Genomic DNA, 23,466 nt, shown 5'->3' with positions numbered 1-23,466 from the left:
TTCTCTATTCCTAAAGGCTTTTCACTTTAAGAAGGTTAGAGTAGGACATGGTGTCCTAAGCCTTTAATCCTAGCACTTGGGAAGCTAGGTGCATCTCTGGCCTGGTCTACAGAGTCCCAGGGCAGCCAGAGCTACACAGTGAGACCCTGTTATTTTGAAATCACACATTCTCCATATGGGTTGCTGTAACTGGATGCTGAGCTGGGTAGGTTAAACAATGGAAGTGGTAAGTCGAGCATATTTGTTCGAGAAAGGTTTATCTCATGACTGGAGTCTGGTTCTGGAGAGACGTTCATACCTCATAGAGCACTTGCTGCTCTAGGAGCTGGGAAGTCTGGGATTGGGTGTCTGCAAGAAAGCTTCTGGTGTGGGCCTCCTGCTCTGCTCCATTCTGTTTCCTATGTAGAGAGCAGAGGGAGGAAGCAGGCTGACTCCAGCCTCTTCTTATGAGGTCCCCGACACCATTGGAGGGTTCTACACATCTCCAAATGGCATCACAATGAGAATTTGAGTTTTTGGAAAGTTCTTGCCCATGCCTATATCACAAATGTTTCCCTATGCTTTCCTCTGGCAGTTTAAAGTTAATGTATTTGCTTTACTATGAATTGAGGGTGTGAGAGGCCGTCTCACTGTGTAGCCATGGCTGGCCTTGAACTCACAGATAGTCTGCTTCCTGAGTGCTGGGACTAAAGCTGTGTGCCACTGTGCCAAGTTTATGATTTTTTGGGTTGCAGATTTCATTTCATTCTTTTTTCCAGATTTTTGTGTGTTGTATGCAATGTGAATTAAGTGTGTTCCTAGGGCCCTTGTCAGAAGAGTATACTGAATATCCTGGAACTGGAGTTACAGACGGTTGTGAGCCGCCCTGTGGGAACCCACCCTGGGTCCTCGGCAAGAGCAACAAGTGCTGTGAACACTTGTACCATCTCTCTGTCCTTATTTCATTGTTCCATCCAGCCAGGCACAGTGTAGGTTTTCATATCTCTGTTAAAAACTGGATGTTTAAGTCAGGCAGTTGTGGCACAAACCTTCAATCCCAGCTCTCCAGAGGCAGTGGCAGGCAGATCTTTGAGTTTGAGGCCAGCCTGGTCTACAGAGGGAGTTCCAGGACAGCCAGGGCTACACAGAGAAAACCTGTGAACTCCCCTCCCCTGCAAAAAAAACCCACTTGATGTCTATAGCTGTGTGGATTGATTTCTGATCCTCTGTTCGTTCCCTTGGCCTGTCTTTGTGTCCACATGGTGCTGTCTTTGTTGCTATAGCATACTATGTAGCATAGTCTGAGATCAGAATTATGATACAGCTGGTAGTTGTTTTTTGCTAAGGATTTGATATCTGTGGTCTTTAGTGCTTCAATGTAAATTTGGTTAATTTTTTCCAGTTTTGTGAGGAATGTCAGTATTTTTTCCTTTGTTACACTCTACCCTCTCATCTCCTGAGGTCTGAGGAATTACACCCACCTGCACCTTTGGACCAGACCAGCTGAAAGGCAGGATGAAGAGCCAGATGCATTTCTAGTTGGGACTGGAAAGCTGATCCATCTTGTGGCTTACGTCAGCTGGACATGACTCCAGACTTTAGAATGTACATCCACTCCTACCCCTTCCTCCCATTAAGTAGAAGAGTAGACAGTGGCTGGGTCTACAGTAACTTTATTGTAACAGAGAAACCAGGCGGCAGCCAGTCTACAGGATTCGAGCAGATGGTGGTTAGCTTTCCAAAGGGCGGAGTCTGAGCCGGGCTGGCAGCACACAAACCCCAGAATATCTCCTGACCCCACCCTGCACTGTCTGACTCATGTGAGGAGACAGGCTGTGCAGCCAGGGTGCAGGAAGAGGTCCAGCTGGGCAGAGGCCCCGTCCAGTAGGAGCCAATCATTGACGGGGGCTGAAAAAGTGCAGGGTCCCACTCTCCGCTGTCCTTTGCTGAGAAAGGAGGGCTGGCATGAGCAGGAAAAAAAAAAAAAACAAACTCTGTTCTCCATTCTTACAGAAATCCTGACAGGATGAGGTTAATGGTCAGTCAAGCAGAACGGGACGGGACACCAGAGAAGCGGAATGACGAGACGGGCTGACGAGACGACATTTACCGCCCTCGCCGACCGGGCGACAGACCTGGTGGTTTTGGTAAAGCATGATTTCGGTAATGGAGTCTGCTGACACAGTCACCCACACCGGGACGGCACACACACGGACATCCGCTAGCGTCAGAACTAGGGGTTTTCCTCTCACCACCTCTAATATGGCGGTCTCAGGTGGGTCCCCGGGGAAGCACCTGATGCTTCAGTAAAGCCCTGGCTGACAGGTTTTTGGTGCTGCGATGTTCTTGCATGTGTAAACTCTTTCAGAAAAGTTGGAGACAAAAGGACGAGGGGGTTTGGTTTAGAGCCGACGAAGCTGCAGACACCAGCCGCGGAAGCCTCTGCCCTACCTCTTCTCCGAGGAACACATTCGTTATGCACTGTGGTTGAAAACATGATCTACTCACCACCCCCCACCCACCCCCGTCCTGCACGCGACTCTCACGAGAGCCAAGGCTGAAGGAAAGGTGGTCTCTGCTCCTTTGCACCCTGGTCGTTACTTGGTGACCTGGTGAATGGCATGGGCAAGGTAGCCCACGTTGCCAGAGGTGACCCCTGCCACCGAGATGCGGCCATCCTTCGTCATGTAGACTGAGAACTCCTTGGTCAGCCGCTCCACCTGTAGAGGGAAGAGAGACTGACAACTTCCGGTGGGGAAATTTTTCCAGCCCCGACAGGGCACACAATAGTCAACTTGTTAAAAAAATAACAAAACCTTAACTTTCTCACTTGAACAGAATTTGGTGTGTTTAGACGGAGTGAAAGAAGAATAAAAGGCTATTTTAGAGTAGAACGATGGGGCCTGTGAGACGGCTGAGCGGGTAAGGTGCTCGAGAACGAGCCTGACGACCGAGCTCATCCCCAGAACTTAGGTGGCAGAAGGAGAGGACTGACTCCTGAAGGCTGCCTTCTGACCTACACGCATGCCATGGGGTGTGCATTCGTACAGACAAGAAAAACAGGTATGTTAAAGCAGGACTGTGATTGCCAAGGCATAGACAGTAAGAATGAAACCCCAAACTAAGCAGACTTAGGATTCAGTTATGATAGCTATTTCCCTTTCCCTTTTGATGAACCAGCAGTCAGCATAAACACACGCAAACCAGCTATCCCGTACCATATGCAAAGCCCTGGGTTTGATCCCTAGCACCACAAAAACCGAAACACAACCCCCACAAAAGTCCCCTCCACCCCAACAACAAACTAGAAAAACAACAAAGCCAAAAGCCAAAAAATAAAAGAACAAACATACCACTCCCCCTTCAAGGTATGTACTTCAGTGACAATGACGGCAGTCCCAGGTACGGGGTGAGGTGGGGATGCTGGAGCCTGAGTGACCAGCCTGGGTGACACTAATGAGCCCCCATCTCACAACAACACAGCGGCATCACCAAACCCAGGACCACCAGGTGACACCTGTACCTAATGGACTCTAATTAAGGAAATGATTTCGTAGGTGACCACTGACAGTCTGGCTTGCCTTTAATGGACAGGTCTACTGTCTCCGGGTTGGCTCTGAGAAACAGCCCACTCACCTGCTCAGGCTTCAGGCCAGTGAAACAAAACATGCCGATCTGGTCGGTGATGTGCTGCCAGTTGTGGGAGGAGCCCTCTTTCTTCAGGTTGGAGACCAACTGGGTCCTCATGCTAATGATGCGGTCGGCCATGCCTTTCACTTCTTGCAACCTGTTAGGGAACAGACAGGCGTCTTGCTCTGGCCAAGCATTCCGTCTCACTTGAGTTCATCTTCTGAGTGCCTTAATCCCTAGTCCTTAACCGGGTCACACAGTCAGTGGCTGGTGGACAAACATTTTAAGTGTTTCTTACTATAAGCACTTTGTTTGGCAACTTTAGAAAAATTAAGTGTAAGGGTATTATGTTTGCAGTATACATATCACATGTGTGCTTGGTGCCACTGTAAGCCAGAAGAGAGTGTTGAATCTCCTGGAGCAAGAGTTACAGGGGGAGCCGGGCGGTGGTGGCGCACGCCTTTAATCCCAGCACTCGGGAGGCAGAGGCAGGCGGATCTCTGTGAGTTCGAGGCCAGCCTGGGCTACCAAGTGAGTTCCAGGAAAGGTGCAAAGCCACACAGAGAAACCCTGTCTCGAAAAACAAAAAACAAAAAAAAAAGAGTTACAGGGGGTTGTGAGCCACCTTTTAGATGCTGCGAATTGAACCCAGGTCCTCTGGCACAGAAGCCAATTTTTGTTTTTTTTTTCGAGACAGGGTTTCTCTGTAGCTTTGAAGCCTGTTGTGAAACTCGCTCTGTAGACCAGGCTGGCCTTGAACTCACAGAGATCTGTCTACCTCTGCCTCCGGAGTGCTGGGATTAAAGGAGTGTGCCACTACAGCCCGGCTAACATGACACTATTTTAAACTTGGAACAAACATTCTTGTCTTCGTAATAAAGACAACAAACTAAGTCTACATGGTCTATGCCATACAGAGGGTGCTGAGGACTGAGATGTGGTCACAGCCCTTAAAAGGTTACAATGGAGGTTAAAGGCCAAACTTGTAAAAAGCCAATGGTGGCACAAGGCAGCACGGTATAAAACAGAGCAGTGCTGGCTAGCGGAGGGCCGTGGAGAAGAGAAGCTATTCGCGCTGGGGACTGGAGAAGACAGTCCTGTGTGCAGACACACAGCCCCGCTTGCTTGATTCCCAAGTCTTCCCTCTTCTCAGAGCTGCCAGCTAAAGGCCATTCCCATGGCCCTGCAGGGGACTTCTTTGGTTGGCTTTTACCAACTCGACCATAATAACGTCACCTCTCTGGTGTTATGTTCACTTTCATGGACAATCTCTCCATGACATCACGCATGGCTACGTCAGAGCCTACAACTGCCAACTAAAGGCTAAATAATTTTTGTTTGTTTTTCGAGACAGGGTTTCTCTGCATGTAGCCTTGGCTGTCCTTGAACTCACAGCCTCCCAAGTGCTGGGATTAAAGGTGTGTACCACCACTGCCTGACTAAATAGTATTTTTATTTGAGCCACTGAGCTGGGAATGGTGATGAATGCCTGCAATCCCAGCACCCAGGAGGTGGAGGCAGGTGGATTGCTGTGTTTGAGACCAGCCTAGGCTCAGTGTGAAACTTTATCTCGAAGGGAAATAAATAAAAAAAAGCAGCTGGCATTTGGCTTCACCACACCACAGGTCAGACCTGTTTTCACACCATACCACAGGTCAGACCTGGCTTCACCACACCACAGGTTGGTCCTGGTCAGAGTGTAGTTGCTCCTGGCTTTTGAATGAGATCAGATTTTTTAATTTTTGGCAGTAAGAGCCACCCAATTTTATTCACTCTTAAGACCTGGGTCCTCCAGGGACTCAGCATGTGACCTGTGTACCGTACATGCACTGCTCACTTAGCAAAACTCTGCTATGTCCCTCTCAACAGAGAATCAAGTTCTGACTTCTCCCATCAACCAGTGCTTCCTGACAGGCCATCTTCTCCAGCTCCCTAAACACTACTTTCTTTGTTTTTTGCTTTTGAGGTGGGGCTGCATGTAGTCCAGGATAGCCTCAAATTCACTTTGTAGCCAAGGCTGGTCTTTCCCGGGACTGGAGTTATGAATGGTTTTGAATTACTACATGGGTGCTGGGAATTGAACCTAGGTCCTCCGTAAGAGCAGTTAACTGCTCTTAACTGCTAAGCCATGCTTCCAGTCCAAAGAAAGTAAATCTTTTAAAAATTTTTTTGTTGCCAGGCGTTGGTGGCGCACGCCTTTAATCCCAGCACTCGGGGAGGCAGAGGCAGGCAGATCTTTGTGAGTTTGAGGCCAGCCTGAGCTACAGAGTGAGCTCCAGGAAAGGCACAAAGCTACAGAGAAACCCTGTCTCAAAAGACCAAAATAAAAAAATTATTTTTAAAAGATTAACATTAGAGAATGTATGAAGAAACACTGATTCAGTGTTAGCCAGTGAGAAAAAAGCACAGGGCCAGGGATATAGCACAGTGGAGAGCTTGTCCACAGGCACGACACCCTGGGTCTGAGCTCCAGCACCACCAACAGAAGTATCTTCTGGAGGAAGTTTCCTATGCCAGGTACTTCAACTGAACTCAGTTTTAAGGGGAGGCAGGTTTTACTAAATGCAGAGATTATATAATAAAAGAGGCTGCCATTTCTGAATTTATGGAGAAAACCCAGCTTGGTTGTGTCAACAAAATGCACACCTCCTCCTCCTCCTCATCTTCCACACGTGGAACTGTAAGGTACGGCATGGAACAGCAAGGAATCATTACCATTGCTTCCTCAAGTCTGGGGAGGTCAGGATGGTCGCTGCGATCCTGGCACCATTGAGAGGTGGGTTGGAATACATGGGACGGATCAGGATCTTCAGCTGCGACTCCACCCTTTTGGCTTCATCGGCGTCTTTGCAGATCACAGTGAAGGCTCCCACACGCTCACCTGAAAAGACAGTGGATACCGTCCTCTAGTAACAAGCAGTGATAAAATTTGCTACATGGTGTCTATTCTGTCAGAAGAATCACAACAGTAATGTATGTTTGAGACAGAGTATCACTTTGTACCCTGGTTTGGAGACAGGCGATTCTCCTGTCTCAGCCTCCAGAGTGATGGAATTACAGGTATGAGCTACCACATCTGGCCTAATAGTTCCTTATTTTTTTTGGATTTTCGAGACAGGGTTTCTCCATGTAGTTTTGGTGCCTGTCCTGGATCTCGCTCTGTAGACCAGGTTGGCCTTGAACTCACAGAGATCTGCCTGCCTCCGCCTCCCAAATGTTGGGATTAAGGGTGTGTGCCACTGCTGCCCAGCTAGTTCCTTATTATAAGTTATAATAAATTTATAAAGATTGTAAAACATCAGTAGCGAACTTCTGCCCTCCAGGGTTCTCCCATTGTGCTGTAAGCCTGTATTTAAGACCTCCTCCCTCCTTCAATAAACGACATTGGGGGGGGGATTTATACTGTATCAAGCTGATAATAGAAAAATAAATAATAAATAAAAATGGAAAAAAAAAAGAAAAAAAAAAGATTTTTTTTTTGTGTGTGACAAGGTTTCTCTGTGTAGCCCTCGCTGTCCTGGAACTGGCTCTATAGACCAGGCTGGCCTCAAACTCAGGGATGTCCTCCTGCCTCTGCCTCCTAAGTACTGGGATTAAAGGTGTGCACCACCATGCCTGACATTATCATTGTTTTTCACTATTTCAGGGGTTGGAGTGGTGCCCGACTGTGCACATGTGGAGGTCAGAGGGCAATCTGTGGGAGTCAGTTCTCTCCTTCAGCCATGTGGGTTGAGCTACAGTCATCAGGCTTGGTGGCAAGCACCTTTACCAACTGAGCCACACTGCTGGTCCAGGATGCCTTTTTTTTTTTTTTTTAAAGTATATTTATTTATTATTAATACAGTGTTCTGCCTGCATATGTCCCTGCAATCCACAAAAGGGCATCAGGTCTTATTATAGATGGTTGTGAACCACCATGTGGGTGCTGGGAACTGAACTCTGGAAGAGCATCCAGTGTTCTTAACCACTGAGCCATCTCTCCAGCCCCCCAGGATGTCTTTTTAATGTATTTATCCTCTTGGCTCCTGTATCAGTTACTTTGCATATAGAAAGAATCAGTTGTTCTTTCTTTCTTCTTTTTTTGCTACAGGAATGGCTAAGAAAATCTACAGTACTTTTTCTGTCTTAGGAAGACTACATATAACCAACACACAAATATGCACACACACACACACACACACACACACACACACACACACACACACACACCTCCCCATTCAGGGACTACCTTGTCCCTTAAATTTTCTGTTTTGAGGCATTCTCCCCAGGCTCTCCTCTGAGCTCATCAAAATACACCTGGGTCCTCTAACTTACCATATAGGCCCATGTTCTTGGCATATGACTGGCAGACGCAAACATTAATGCCCTGCTCGATGAAGTAGCGCACAGCCCAGGCATCCTTATTGCCGTCACCACTGGCAAAGCCTTGGTAGGCCATATCAAAGAATGCAAACAGATTCTTTTTCTGGGAAGGAACAAGACCAGAGTTTGAGACAGGCACCTGCAGATGCCCTGTGATTACATGTGCTGTCATGGACGTCAACACTTTCTCCACACATGGCAGAAGGGAAGATGTCTGAATTCCAGAGTTAATTTATCAACATACTTCAAAGTATTATTATTATTTTTTAAAATACTTTGGTGCTCTGGTTCCTCAACAAACACTGACAAAGAGAACCTTAATGTCCAGTGCAGGAGGCATTTCTAAGGCCTGCGGTAGTCTGGGATGTTATTTTTGGGCAGGACTAGCAGGACTTTCTGATGAAGCACTATTCTACACCCGGGCTCACAGATGACCCTATGAAAGCGCTCTCTGCAGGCTCCTCCTGTGTCTCACTCCACTGGAAGCTGAGATTTGATAGACCTGCTAAGAATGGGGGCAGAGGATGACAGGGATGTTTTTCTCTCTAGGACTTCTGACTAGTGTCTTCTGTCACAGCCCGCTTTTCTGAAAGAGAAGTCAATGCTGAGCAAAGTAGCAAGAAAAGGAGGAGACATGAAGACGTGCTTAAAAGGATGGGCAAGCAGCCACTGACCAGGACAAACGGAGGTGGCCACCAGCAGGCCTCTTGGACCAGAACGGCTGTTGTGCCAAAGGTAAGTTTTTGACAGTTTTATTACTACATCTGGGCTGAAGGATGAAAATTATTTTCAAACTGTTCACATATCATCTATTACGGAACCACTAATTTTGCAAAGGAGGAACCCCTTCCTGGCAGCTTATCCATGTGTGGGTGTGGGGCAGGCTCAGGGCTAAGCAATGAGTTACTGGCATTTCATCCCGCTCACCTTCACCACCGCCGCGATCTCCTTCCACTGCTCCGGACGCGGGTCCACGCCTGTGGGGTTGTGCGCGCAGGCATGCAGGAGGAGGACGCTCTGCTCTGGGATTTTCTAAGGGGAAACAATGGAGATTTTGCTGTGCAGCTTTGAAGGAAATAGCCGGCATGCTACGGGTCACTGTTAGCTGAGAAGTGACAGAGAACCTGAGACCTGGGAGTCAGGCGGTCCCCTCTAAGTCAGATGATGAGAGCAGCCGGGAGATGCCAGTCTGGAAAGGCACACTTACTGAAATGTCTTCCATGGCTCCTGTGAAGTCAAACCCACAAGTCTTGGGGTCATAGTATCGATAGCCTTGTAGCTGCATGCCGGCATCCCTGAAGATTGGTGTGTGGTTTCCCCAGGATGGTTTGGGCAGAAAGACATCTCGGCTGAACTTAAAAAATCTTTGCTGAAAGATGGGATGAAAAGAGATGAAGAAGGAGGGCAAGATGCCAGGGTTTTCCTGAGAGAAAGTTTTTTCCTACCAACAGTAGCAAGATGGCTTGGGTGGGGCTCCTGGCTCTGACAGTTAATCTGGCTGTGAGGTGAACACCTCTGCAGGCCTCACTGACGGAATTCCCTTTATAGGGACTGTGCTGGCTAGTCCTGACGTCAGCTTGACACGTAAGCTAGAGTTATCTGAAAGGAGGGGACCTAAATGAGAGGAGGCCCCTGTAAGATCCAGCTGTAAGGCATTTTCTTAATTAGTGATTGATGGCTGTGGACCCAACCTATTGTGGGTGGTTCCAGAGACTGAGCAAACCACGGGAAGCAAGCCAGGAAGCAGCACTCCTCCACGGCCTTTGCATCAGCTCCTGCCCTATTCGAGTTCTTGTCCCGACTGCCTTTGAAAATGAACAGCAATATGGAAGTGTAAGCCGAATAAACCCTTTCCTCCCCAACCTGCTTTTTAGTCATGGTGTTTCTGATGCGGCAACAGAAACCTTAACTATGACAGGAGCTGAGTAAGTTAAAACACGCTCCCTACTAACTCTAGATGCTGTGCTGGGCATAGTGGCTCATTTTTAATCCCAGAACTCAGGAGGCAGGAGGATCCCTTTGAGTTCGTAGCCAGCCTGGTCTACATAGTGAGTTCCAGGACAGCTAGAGATACATAGTAAGACCCTGTTTCGAAAAAAAACAAAACCAAACCCAAACCCTCCCCGCCCCCCACAACCATATGCTCAATACGCTGACTCATTAGTACTTGATTCCTTATAATTTCTCCACAGCACTTTCTTTTTTTCCACCAGAGAACAGAAAACCTGCCAGTTCTGTGGAAAGAGGAAGGCTGATATGGGTGAGTAACCACACATAGGCTAGGAGTCCTGTTAACCTTTAACTTAATGTCCTTTCTTGAAGGAGTTCCACTCACCAGGAAGCTGGCTCCGATTCTTAAGGCTCCCGTCCCGGAAATGGTCTGCACAGTGACAAACTGCAGGGAGACAGAGGGTCAGTCACTCTATCCTCTGCACTCTAGAGCTTAATTCTTTCATCTACTGACTTGATTATTTTTACAGGGATACGTATTTACTCCCTATACAGGAATATCTTGTCTGCATGTTTATATGGGCACCATGCTCACGCCTGGTGCCCAGGAGGTCAGGAGGAGTGGTCGGATCCCCGGCAACTTAGGATCTGGGGTTACACAGGCTTGTGGGCTGCCACATGGGTGCTGGGAATCAAACCCGGGCTCTCTAGAAGAGCAACAAGTGCTCTAAACCACTGACCATCTCTCCAGCTCCACTTAGTTACCTGCACTGTGTGTGTATGGGGATGGGAACATGCATTGGCGTGGATATACAGGACAGAAGACATCTCTGGAGCTGGTTCTTTCCGCCAGCCGTTATGTGGGTTCTGGAGGCTGAACCCAGTCACCAGGCCTGTGAGGCAAGCACTTGACCTGCAAAGCCATCTTGCTGGCCCCTAGAGGTGAATTCTGGATGGCTCTGTTAGAACCATCCACGTCACATGGAAAATTTGGGGATATAAAAATCCCTCCTCAATATGCCAAAGGAGTGAGTTATGCACATACAAAAAATAAAGACAAAGTCACCACATTCAAACATCATTTTAGAAATATGTAAAATCCAACAACCCTCTGACCAAGGTTCTTTAAACAATTAGATAGTCACCAAGTCTATTGGGATAGTGTTGGTATAACTGACTTTGTTTTTCTTTTCTGTGGTGCTGGGGTTGAACCCAGGGCTTCTGCACATGTCAGGCCAGCATTCCACCACTGAGCTATTAATTCACACTAGCCTCTATGTTTTTACATCTTAGGCAGAAAAATAAATAAGGGAGTGTATCCATTAAAACACATCTTCCTTTTTCTTATAAAAGAAAGAAGGCCAGTCTGCACGTGTGTCTTTTGGGATCTTCTTCTCTTTGTCTGTGCCCACCTGGGCTGTGACAGGGCAGTAGGGGACAGCCACACCTGTCCCCTTCCCTGCCCCCACAGTCTACTCATGGCTGGTTCCCTGTTGCTTCTTCTGTCCCAGCTGGAAGCTTAACACATGATTATGGGGACTAATTACAGGCCTAAAACTAGGCACAGGGAGGCATTCCTAATTCCTCTTCAATATAAACAGATGAAGCTCACCAGCACCAACAGCAAACTGGGCCAAAGCTATCAGCCAAATTCTGTCAAAGTTTCAAGATAACCGATAGAGTTAAACTTCCTCTCTAGAGAGTAGTTATCAGTAAGTGTGGCCACCTCAGGCATTACACACACAGACACTGAGTTACAATCGCTAGGTATGAACATGGAGCCCGCGTGAAGCTCAGGCCCGCCTGGCTTACCCGGCCACTTTTCAGCACTTCACTGTTCTCACCCAGGGCCAGTTCTGCAGAAGCCTTACAGAAGTCCGCCAGCCCCCCAATGGGCAGGTATTCTTTGTCCAAATTTTTTGCAGCAATCTGGGCCTCTGCCTAGAGAAGAGAAAATATGTTTTAGCTTCTTCTCCCTCCTTCCACCTACTGTGATGACAATCAATGTTTTATGAGGTAAATGTCTGAAGCAAATCATCCACATCCCTCTTCCACTCTGAGATGCTTCTGTTTGGGCGGGCTATGAACTCCTAGCCCTTGGTGATCTTTCTGCTCGGCTGGCAGACCTTCTAATTCACTTGAAGTTACTGTTTAAGAAGAAGGATAAGCTGGGCAGTGGTGGCGCACGCCTTTAATCCCAGCACTCAGGAGGCAGAGGCAGGTGGATCTCTGTGAGTTCAAGGCCAGCCTGGGCTACAAAGTGAGTTCCAGGAAAGGCACAAAGCTACACAGAGAAACCCCATCTCAAAAAACAAAAAACAAAAAAAGAAAAGAAAAAAAAGAAGGATAAAGTGAAATATTTGATATTTTGTACATCAAATCTTTGTATGTATTTGTATTATTTGTATGATAATATATATATATATTTCTTGAGAAATAAAATTCTACTATTATAGATAAGGTTTCCTTATAGGGACCAGGGTGGTGGTTTGGATGAGAATGCCCTATAGGCATTCATATGCTTGAATACCTGGTCCCAGTTGGTGGAACTGCTTGGAAGGATGAGGTGTGTCACTAGAGGCAGGCTTTGAGGTTTCAGAAGACTCCCGCCATGCCCTGTGTGCCCCCCCCCCCCTACTTGCAGATCAAGGTGTGAGCTCTCAGGTGTTTTCCCACCATGACCCTGCTCTGCTGTCATGGACTGAAACCATAGCTCAATTAAACACTTTGTTTTATGGTTTGCCTTGGTCAGGGTGTTTTGTTAACAGTACCAGAAAAGTAGCTAAGACACGCAGGTTGGCTTGGAACCTATTTTGTTTTGAGACAGGGTTTGTCTACGTAGCCCTGGGTGTCCTGGAACTTGCTACATGGAACAGGCTGGCCTTGAACTCAGAGATCTGCTTGCCTTTGACTCCTGAGGGCTGGGATTAAAGATGTGTGCCACTATACCCGGAACAAGTATGTGTGCGTCATCATCCTGGCTGGAAGAGAGGTTTTTACATGGAAAGGTATTATGGTAGTTTGAATGTAATTGGCCTCCATACACTCATAAGGAGTGGCACTATTAGGAGGTGTGGTTTTGTTGGAGTAGGTGTGCCTTTGGAGGAAGTGTGTCACTGTGGGGGTGGGCTTTGAGGTTTCCTATGTCCAAGCTATGCCCAGTGACATGGATAACTTCCTGTTGCCTGGGGATCAAGAGGTAGACCTCTCAGCTCCTTCTCCAGCACCATGTCTGCCGCACATGGTCATGTTTCCTGCCATGATGATAATGGACTAAACCTCTGATACTGTAAGCCAGCTCCAACTAAATGTTTTTCTTCATAAGAGTTGCTGTTGTCATGGTATCTCTTCACAGAAATAGAAACCCTAACTAAGGTATAGACTTTCCTGGTTACCACTTAACATAACAGGGCTCTCTTGAAATGCATAAGGATAAAACTTACAAGCAACATGTTAGGTATATGTGAGATGACAAAATCAAATTGAATGTATAAAAGGAATGCATTTCGGGATATATGCTAGTCCAAGAACTTTCACTATCTGTGTGACTGTGGGCAAAATATTCACATTTCCCAAGTCATAGGGTTGTGGTGAAGTGTGAAAGAGATAATGGACAACAGTGTTTGATTGTGGTGCAGCCTGCAACAATAGCTTATCAGTCACTGAATACATTTTTAGGATTTTTCTTGTGATGTTGAGCATCAAACACAGAACCTTTTGCATGTCAGGAAACACTCTACCACCCACATCTAGTATCTCCAGCCCTGAATAACTTTAAAACCAATAGAAATATTACTAATAAAAATGTAACAAAAGTAGAGAATGAAAGAAGTTATCATGTAGTTCAGCAGGAAGGGTGGACAGCACATGCCTCTACACATGGATTTCACCCCAGCAATCAAAATGAGAGGAATGGAAAATAACAATGGCAGTCTCATCCACAGGTGGCTGTTCCTCTTGTTAAGAGACGATGTTAAAAATCTAGCCCTCTTGTATCCTCTTAGGATTAGGCGCCAGGCCCAACTTTTGATCTTGGAGAAGACCATGTGGCTGTGATCCATGCTCACAGCTAAGAAAGGTCACAGCCTAGAAAACCCAGGTGACTGACAAAGCCAGTGCTGGACCAGAACCTGGGGCTCCCGAGTCCTGGTTCAGCACCAGGTTCCTTTGGGCTCCCTTCAGGTTCCACACCCTATGTAAACAGGACAGGTGCCAAGCTCACCTTCCGGACACTGGGGAGCACGTAAGGCTTCCCATTATCATCTCGGTAGGCACCAACTCCCAGGTTCATCTTTTTGCTGTTGGTATCTCTCTTGAAGGCTTCGGTAACTCCCAGGATGGGATCTGGGGGTCCCATTTCTACATGGGCCCACCAGGAGCTGAAATGAGAAATATTTTGTCAGCCACATGAGCTAGATTCCTATGGCCAGATATGTCTCCAATCTGCCAAAGATCCATTTTGGCACATGTGTTACACAGAGGTTACAGAAACATGGACCAGTCATCCAATAGCATAAAAGCCTTTAGAGACCAGAGATCAGTATCTTCAACACAGATATGACAAGGTGCAGAAAGGGAGCACCCAGGTTATTTTGGATAGGATAGGGTGTACACACAGGTTTAAAAGAAAAATTTCCTTCAGCTGATTAACAAATAACGAAATCATGAAATTTGCAGGTAAATGGGCGGAACTAAGGAAAATATTGCAAGTGGGGTAACCCAGACCCAGAGAGACAAACGTGGTCTATTCTCTCATCTGTGATTCCTAGCTCAGAATCTTTAGATGTAAGTATGTAACCTGGAGTCTCCACATAAACCAGGGAAGACAAAAGGGACCATGTGGGCGAAGGAGAACAATACTCTAGAGAGGGGGACGGGACACAGGTGCCATGAAGGGGGAAATGGGAAAAATGGGGATTTAACTGGGAAGTGGAGGGAAGAGGGATAAGTAACATTAAGAATGTTTGAATATTTTACATACACACACACAGACAGACACACAGTATGAATCTATGCCACTTGGGCGACAATGTTCCCAAAGAGCATTAGACTAGCCAACAAAAGTCCCAGTGCCAGGCATGGGGAACCTTCCTTCAGGCTGTTGGTCAAGGGAGTCTAAGAGACTCTCAAAATAATATGGCTATTGCTGTCGTCCTTGATTGCTTCCCAGAAATTGAAGGGAAGGCCCTATTGCTGGAAATACGACATGTCAGGCACATGGCTTGGAGAAATCGGGCTGGGACTGATCTGGAAGCCTCCTCCTGTGGACTAGCTCTCATAGTATCCTAAAATGCTAGGCAAGCTGCCAAGGGAGAGGAACAGTCCTACAGTGAGTGGCCCTACCCAGCTGTAAAACCTACACACCACAACAATGATCACCATGGCCAGGTAGCTCCATGGATGCAATCCTGGCACTGTATCCTGGAGGCAATCAACAGCGGTCCAGTTGGACTGGAGGTCCACTCCACAGGAGGGAATTCGTGCCTGGTACTGTAAGTCCAGCCTACTATCTGTGCCGTGTAAGATCACGGACCCCAGAGGATAACTTACTATTGTCACTTTCCATTTCAGTACTTTTTCCCCCCAAGACAGGGTTTCTCTGTGTAGCTTTGCGCCTTTCCTGGATCTTGCTCTGTAGACCAGGTTGGCCTTGAACTCACAGAGATCCGCCTGGCTCTGCCTCCCGAGTGCTGCGATTAAAGGCGTGCGCCACCACCACCCACCAGTACACTTTTTAACTGGGTTCTAAATATTTACTCTTATACCCACAGCTAAGTGGCTTATGCTTTCTTCATTAGGCTTGAAGTCAGCAAGCTCCAACATCCTTCACTCTGCACCCTCCCGAGAACTAGGGTTACAGGCGTGTGCAGGACGGCCAGCTGGGTCGGTGCTGGGATCAGAATTCCTCTCCTAATAATTGCGAAGCACGTCCTCTTAACCCTGGACCGTCTCTTCAGCCCGACTCCTCCTTATTTTGGAGACAAGGTTTCTTACCAGAGCTGGAGCTCCCCATTTTGGCTCGACTGGCTGGCCAGTGACCCCCAGATTCTACCTGTCTCTGCACACATCCCACGGTCACACACATCTACCACTGTGTCCAGCTTTTACATGGGCGTTGGCAATCTGCACTCAGATCCTCGTGCCTGCCTGGCAAGGACCTCTCCCACGGAACCACTTCCTCAGCCTCTTCAACAGTCATCCACCGATGCCCACTGGTGCCCACCAATACCCACTGGTCACCTGAGCCGGGCAACTCCACTGCTAGGGCAGTGCCCCTCATCTTCCCTTGTTTCATAGTAAATCACAGGATGCAACATTCAGTACCCACTTCTCAGCTTTCTTTTTTTTAAAAAGATTTCTTTATTTATTATGTATACAGCATGTATGACTGCAGGCCAGAAGAGGGTACCAGATCTCATTACAGATGGTTGTGAGTCACCGTGTGGTTGCTGGGAATTGAACTCAGGACCTCTGGAAGAGCAGTCAGTGCTCTTAACCTCTTCATCCCCTTCAGCTTTCTTATATAGCCTCTTTTGATTTTATTTAGTTCACATGTGGCCAATAGGCTAGTGGCCACAATCAATGACTGGGTTGGTTTTAGGTGTTAAGTATTCTACAGAGCTCTACAGAAAGATTGGCAGAAGTTTACTGTTTATTAGGTAAGAGTTGACAATCTCTCTCATGTGCATGCGAGCGTGTACACGTACACGTACACACACACACACACACACACACACACAGAGAGAGAGAGAGAGAGAGAGAGAGAGAGAGAGAGAGAGAGAGAGAGAGAGAGAGAATGAACCATCGCACCACGTCTGGCTTAGGTAGTTGCTGGGGCTTTTGCGCATGCCTGGCAAGCACCCCTCCAGCTGAGCTGCACGCCTAGCCCCTTGGTTTGTTTAAAACATTCGGTTCAGGGGCTTCTGTCAATCTGGAGCTTATACTAGGATTTCTGCAGCTTAAAAAAGAGAAAAACAAACCTCACTATGTGTCAATAATGTGGAAAGACTAAGGACCTAACTGACATGTTTTCCACCTCTCGACAGTACTGATGGACTAGATTACAAAATCCTCAAATAAAAGGCTTTTGTTAGACTTCTCAGTACTTAGAGCAATCAATTCGTACATTTCCGGGCAAATGAGAAACCACATCTCTATACTCTGAATGGACTACTTTACAATTTGTTTTTCAGCTTGTTTCATCCTCAACCAGTGTTAAGTTTAGGAAAAACAAAGGCTGTATTAGATAAATACTGAACACAAGTGAAAGGCATAGCTGTCTTGAATAAAAATGAAATTACTGTTACCTACCAAAGACTTAGTTACAGAAACTCAAATTCCTAAAATTTTTCTAAGTTCATTTAAGAAAAACAGTGGGGTGGGGACGTGGGAAGAGGGAGTGGGAAGAGGGAAGGTTGGAGAGAGAGAAATTCAGTGTACCCATGCATGAGATTCTCAAGAAATAAGAAAAACAGTAATGAAAATTAGTAAAAATCAAATTTATATGAAATGGGATGAATTATTATTTGGGAAAACTTTAATTTCAATAGTAGTTATTTATTCCTAATTTCATTAATGTATTTTATCTTTCAATTATTTGCTAGTGAAGGGTTCCACTGCTGAGCCATACCCTCGTCTAGATTTTATTTTTTATATGTTTAGACTTAGAGGAGTCGAAGAGGTCCTATTTCATATGCACCCTGGCCCTGACTGCTAGCACCAGGAGTTACTATGGCATACACAGGTCCGGAGCCCTAGGACAGACACCCGGCCTATTTTTCTAGTTTAGTTTTTGCTTGTTTCTCTTCACTACTTTCTCCAGGACACCACATCACACTTTCTTCTCTATCTCCTCAGGCTTCTCTTGGCTGTGGGCTTGCCTTCCCTTGTCTTTGATGACTTGGATGCTTTTGGTGAGTTCTAGCCAAGTACATGCCATTGGCCCCTGTTGTAGACTACTGCTTTAACTAGGTGAAGGTGTGTTACATTTGTTTATGCTGCATTTGTTTAATTAAGTAAAGATGTGTTACATTTGTTTATGCTGGAGAACAGTGCTTTAACTGTGTAAGGGTGTGTTACTTTTGTTTATGCTGCATTTGTTTAATTAAGTAAAGATGTGTTACACTTGTTTCACCTTGCCTGCCTAAGGCACCTGATTGGCCTACTAAAACACTGAACGGCCAATAGCTGGGCAGAGAAAGGATAGGCGGGGCTGCTAGGCAGAAAGACTAAATAGGAGGAGAAAGCTAGGCTTAAGAGAGAAGGAAGACGGGAGGCAGAGCCAGGCGGATCTCTGTGAGTTCGAGGCCAGCCTGGGCTACCAAGTGAGCTCCAGGAAAGGCGCAAAACTACGCAGAGAAACCCTGTCTCGAAAAACCAAAAAAAAAAAAAAAAAAGAGAGAGAGAAGGAAGAACAGGAGCGGAGGAGGAGGAGGAGGAGGAGAAGAAGAAGAAGGAGAGAACGGGGGAGACTCCCCCGGGCCAGCCTGCAGACATGAGAAGCAATGAAAGTAAGATACACGGAAGGAAGGAAAGGTAAAAACCCCCTAAGTTAAAAGAGCTAGCCAGAAAAGAGCTAAGCTAAGGCTGAGCATTCAAAACTAATAATAAGTCTCCGTGTCATGATTTGGGAGCTGGCTGGTGGCCCAAAAGAAGCACGGCACGGGCCCCTATTGAGGTTTTCACACGATCAGGTTTTAAGAACAACAAATATATTTCATTATATGTCATTGAAGACAATTTCTAATAACTTCTACATGCTCAATGTGTTAATGGATTGGTTATGTGGTGGCTACATGGATATTTCTGTGACCAGGCAGACAATGATTTCTAAATATATTTTAAAGTTTATATACTTCTGCCTCTTTTGACATGCTCTAGGGAGAGCAGAGCTGTGGTCATGGTATAGGCATGCTTTCTGCCACCACTTTAACAGGGGAAAAAGGACATGTGTGCTGAATTCTGTCAAGAGCGTTCTTGTTTAAGATGCCTGTGTGGGGACTCACATCCCTGGAAACAGAAGTTAAAAGATGATTAACAAGTGGTCGAGACCATATTGCGCCACAAGATATACAACTGGTTTTGTTTCACAAGGGAGAAAAAAGTTCAGTCTGTCCTGAACTTCTTACCTTCCAGATTCCTTTTACTCTTAAAACTTTGAGGAATCCAAAGAACTTCTGTGAATTTTTCTCCCTCACCTGAGATTTAGTAACACAAACATCACAAGACAATGGCAGCCTCATGCAGATGGCAGCCCCAGAGTCAGCTGGTCTTAGCCCTCTCCTCACAAGGGGACACAGAGGCCTGGGAGTCTGCAGGGGGCCTGAGACCCTTACCTGGCTGGAATCATAGTGCAGATGCAGCTTCAGCCTTTGGCTGGAAGAGTCAGTCCACCTGGTACTGTGGGCTACGTGCTCTCTTCTGTCCCTCTCACCATGGAGCCCAGGGTGGCCCGGAACTGTTAGACCCACTTCCCCACTATTCCGACTGCTGGGATTACTGTGTCTGGCTATAAACACAGTTCCTGAGCTTGCAGTGGGTGGTGTAGGCGAGTTGATTGGCTAGCTGAAGCTCCTCAAAAAGCTCCTGTTTATGTGGGCTGGAACTATTATTGTTTACTGCATTGGAAACTAAAACTGAGAAATTTGTAAGCTATTAATCATCTGAAAACAGGAATCATAGAAACCATGTACACCCAAGGTGGTGGCCCACACCTTTAATCCTAGCAGAGGCAGAGGCAGGTGGATCTCTGCGAGTTTGAGGCCAGCCTGGTCTACAGAGCAAGTTCCAGGACAGTCAAAGCTACATAAAGAAATCCTGTCTCCAAAAACCAAGAAAGGACAAAAGAAAGAAACCTATGTACATTATCATAAATAACACCAAATATTGCTATGAAAAGTTTTGACCTGCCAGGTGTGCATGTTTATAACTCCAGCACCTGATAATATCTGTGTTTCAAATATGAAAGGAATATATGAGGACAAACTTGGATGGTGAATCTTGTTTCAATCTCTTTCCTTCCATCTTTTTGGTTTTATAACCTCCTATGACAGCAAAGTTTTCATCTCCAATGACTATCTTTATGTTTTTGAAAGTAGTAATGTGGGCCTAGTTAACTGGAGAGGTAAACCTTCACTGCATCTTCAGAAGAACCACAGAGATACAGTATGGGACATTCCTTATGCCCCTGGCAGACAGCTTTCAGAGCTCAGTATGTATGTGTGTATCTGGAGTCCCTGTCTCCTCTGTGGCAAGGTCCACATCTCCAAGGGTTCCGGGGTGAGAATGCATTTGTCAGTGTTGATGGTGTGGCCTCATGTTGTCACCTTGCTGTCTTCAGAGCAACCTTTCTCCTTCCTAACACTCTTCTGGGCAGGAGCCATCCTGCCAGGCCCAGGATGGAAAGCAAGTATCCAAGAGAATACGGGAGAAGCCAAGTTGTGGTCCCTGGTTTCTAACTCTGAAAAGACGCTACAATGTGCTATCATGTATCAAGTTTTTTCAGTCTGGATGGGCCAGTTCCCCTGGTGTAGTGACTGTGTGTGTGTGTGTGTGTGTGTGTGTGTGTGTGTGTGTGTGTGTGTGTGTATGTATATATGTAAGCATGTATGCACATGTGTGTTTAAGACAGTGTCTTACTATGTTGACTGGCCTGGAACTCACTCTGTAGACCAGGCTGGCCTCAAACTCAGAGATCTGCTTGCCTCCGAGTGCTGGGATTAAAAGTGTGGGCCACCAGGCCTGGCTATATAAACAAAATCTTTAAAGCAGTGGTTCTCAACTTCCTAATGCTGAGACCCTTTTAATACAGTTGCTCATGTTGTGGTGACCCCCACCCACAAAATTATTTTGTTGCTACTTTGTAACTATAATTTTGCTACTGTTATGAATCGTAATACAAATATCTGATATGCAACCCCCAGAGGGGTCTTGACCCACAGGTTAAGAACCACTGCTTTAAGGTGTCCTAAATTGATGATTAAAAACTTGCTGTGCGCTAATGTGTTAGGAGCTAGGACTGTAAAGAGTAAAACATGAATCCCTTCCCACCCGATTAGCTGTGGGGTGACCATCAGGGAGGCACCAACGGGCAGCCTGGCTGTGATGCACAGTGACGATTTAGGTCCAGGGAACTGAGTATGTTTTGGGGGGAACCCAGATAGTTGACCAAACTCCCTGAAGGAAAGTACAGGGTTAAGGGGGCTTCCGGGAGGAAGGGACCTTTGAGCTGAGTGCTAAGGGTGAGAGGGGCCGGAGGAAAGTGCAGGCCACACAGGCTGAAGAGTAAGGTGGAGGGGTGGGAGCCGGGTAGAAAACAAAGTTAGGAAGGCAGACCCCAAGTGACTCGGGAAGTGCTCAAGTTCTTTCTGTAATCGCTCTAAGTCTCGGTCAAATGCTTCTTTGGGCCACAGTGAATCATTCACTAGGATTTCCTTCTCAGCAACGTCCCACAGAACCTGCAGCTCGTTAGTACTCGCCAGCCAGCCAGCCTCACTCTCCATGAGTAATGCCGGTTGGCAGGCTCGGCACGGCCGGGAAAGCCTCCCAACAGGAGGACCTCGGCCTCCATGGCTGGGCTCGGTGGGCTGGTAACTGTTCTTAAGAGCTGAGTTTTCTGGTGTGGGATTTCCCAGGGTTTTACTTCTTCCAAGAGTCTCTTTTAGCAGCCTGCCCTGGGTAAACCGCCGGGACTCAAACAGCTTACCACTTAAGAACCGAGTCCAGGCAAGAGAAGTGAGTGACTCCACGTCTCATCTGCTAAATGGGTGCAACCATATCTACCTCACAGGGTTGGTAGAAGAATGAAAACACCCAGAAGAGCCGGGCAGAGTGAGGACCTGATGCTAACTGGCATTAGTTTCTATGTCACTACTACATTGTCATTTGTCACCATTCAGCCGCTGGTACAGAGCCCTGCAAGACCAATACATAGTGAATCCAAACAGTATGCAGCCATAGGAACTTATGGCCAAATGTATGTCTTTCTGGTTTTAAAATTATTGTTACTATAATTTTACACTCTCAGGTGACATGATGATCATCTTTTCCCATCCTTAGCTCTAGGCCAGGAATAAAAAACTTAGTTCCTTTCCTCTTTTAACTGTTGCTGTAAGCTGTGAGGAAGAAATACAAACTTTGAAACAACGCAAATAGGTTTTGGTTGTTTCTCTTCTCCAGTTCAGACAGAAGCCATGCAGCCACCTGCCTATCGACATCACTGTCATTAACTGCTGAGTGAAATGAATACTTTGAATGTCAAGGGCGTTCAAATGTCCAGAGAGCAACTTTCATTTTTTTAAAAAAAGGCCCTTAAACAATGACAGAGTTGCCCCTAACCACAAGGACAGACATATTGTTGTTTAATAGTATGAACACTTACATAAAATATGTAGCATATACATTTCTTTTCTCTAGAAGCCTCAGCCATGACTATTCTTGCATACCTCTTAAAAAGAATCTCCAAACAATTTCAAAACACTGAATTTTAGACATTCTAAGCATAGGAGCAGTAATCCTTTGATTAGCTATGAGTGATTAAGTTCCAGGTTCTCTATGTCCCTCATTATCCCATGCCTTAAAACTGAAGATTACAGACATGAGAGAACTCTCCTATTTGTAAAGTAATGGCATTAGATGAAAACAAGAGTGCTCTGGGGTCAACTGATAACCTATGGCCTACAGAGCGATTCCTACCAATGCCCTTTGGACAGAAGTGCAGGGCCACAAACATTGAGCAACAGTGACCACCCAACCAAAAGATGCTAGGTACAAAGTATTCAGATAAGCACGTCCAGCTCAAACGCGTTGTATTTCCCAAGGCTTAAACAGCTTTGAAAAGCTTCCCCTTAGCCATATTTATTTACAGTCTCACACTATAGCACAGGTTGGCCTGGAACTCACTTTGTGTAGCCCAGGAGAATAGTCTTGAATTCAGGGTACTTCCCCTCTCAGACCCCTAACATTTTGGTTTTGGTACATATTTTGCAGCACTATGGTTCCCTGTATGTGAAGATTTTGATCCAAAAATGCGAAACATAAAAATGCTGCATTTGTTTAAAAATGAAGGCTTGCAATAAAAATGTTCAAAGTGAAAGGCATTCCATAGGCCAGGCATACATCTCAGTGGCAGAATGCTTGCCTAGTATGCAGAGGCTCTGGGTTCTATCCCCACTGGGGCATGGGAGAAGGAAGCTGCATGGAGTAACACTGGGAAGGTACAGGCAAGATCACTGCAGTATGTTCCAGGCCAGCCTGGTGAACGTAGTAAGTTTCAGGCTAGCCAGGGCTACATAGTAACTCCATCGGTAACAACAAACACAGACAAACAAAAACCAGACACTGCTGTAAGTGCTTAGATACAACTCTGAACAAAGTTGCCAAGGTCTCTGCTTTCCGGTACCTTAAATTCTACCTGGGAAAAGACAGACAAGGGACATCCATCAGGCTCTCACACCAAAAGAATCACTACACAGTTATACCCAAAGGGAACCTCCCCAAGCAGTTTAAATAAAGCTCAGGCCTTTCAGTTATATACATAAGACAAGG

The 23,466-nt window shown here is 46.3% G+C and overlaps 1 protein-coding gene across 1 annotated transcript in view; it reads right to left on the bottom strand.

Annotated features, from left to right (window-relative positions):
* Positions 1-1,636: 1,636 nt before the first annotated feature.
* Positions 1,637-23,466, bottom strand: part of Got2 (glutamic-oxaloacetic transaminase 2) — a 23,447-nt gene continuing 1,617 nt past the window's right edge. Inside the window, exons 2-10 of the mRNA XM_006977796.4 lie at positions 14,144-14,300; positions 11,734-11,862; positions 10,307-10,366; positions 9,179-9,340; positions 8,899-9,003; positions 7,924-8,074; positions 6,325-6,490; positions 3,616-3,766; positions 1,637-2,699 (exon numbers count right to left, since the gene is read on the bottom strand). Of these exons, the coding sequence (XP_006977858.3) occupies positions 2,577-2,699; positions 3,616-3,766; positions 6,325-6,490; positions 7,924-8,074; positions 8,899-9,003; positions 9,179-9,340; positions 10,307-10,366; positions 11,734-11,862; positions 14,144-14,300 (1,204 nt within the window). The 3' untranslated portion in view covers positions 1,637-2,576. The remainder of the gene's footprint in view (positions 2,700-3,615; positions 3,767-6,324; positions 6,491-7,923; positions 8,075-8,898; positions 9,004-9,178; positions 9,341-10,306; positions 10,367-11,733; positions 11,863-14,143; positions 14,301-23,466) is intronic.

The sequence above is a fragment of the Peromyscus maniculatus genome, chromosome 5, assembly GCF_049852395.1.
Source record: "Peromyscus maniculatus bairdii isolate BWxNUB_F1_BW_parent chromosome 5, HU_Pman_BW_mat_3.1, whole genome shotgun sequence".
NCBI classification, from domain to species: Eukaryota; Metazoa; Chordata; class Mammalia; order Rodentia; family Cricetidae; genus Peromyscus; species Peromyscus maniculatus.
This window is presented reverse-complemented; position numbering and strand designations above follow the sequence as displayed.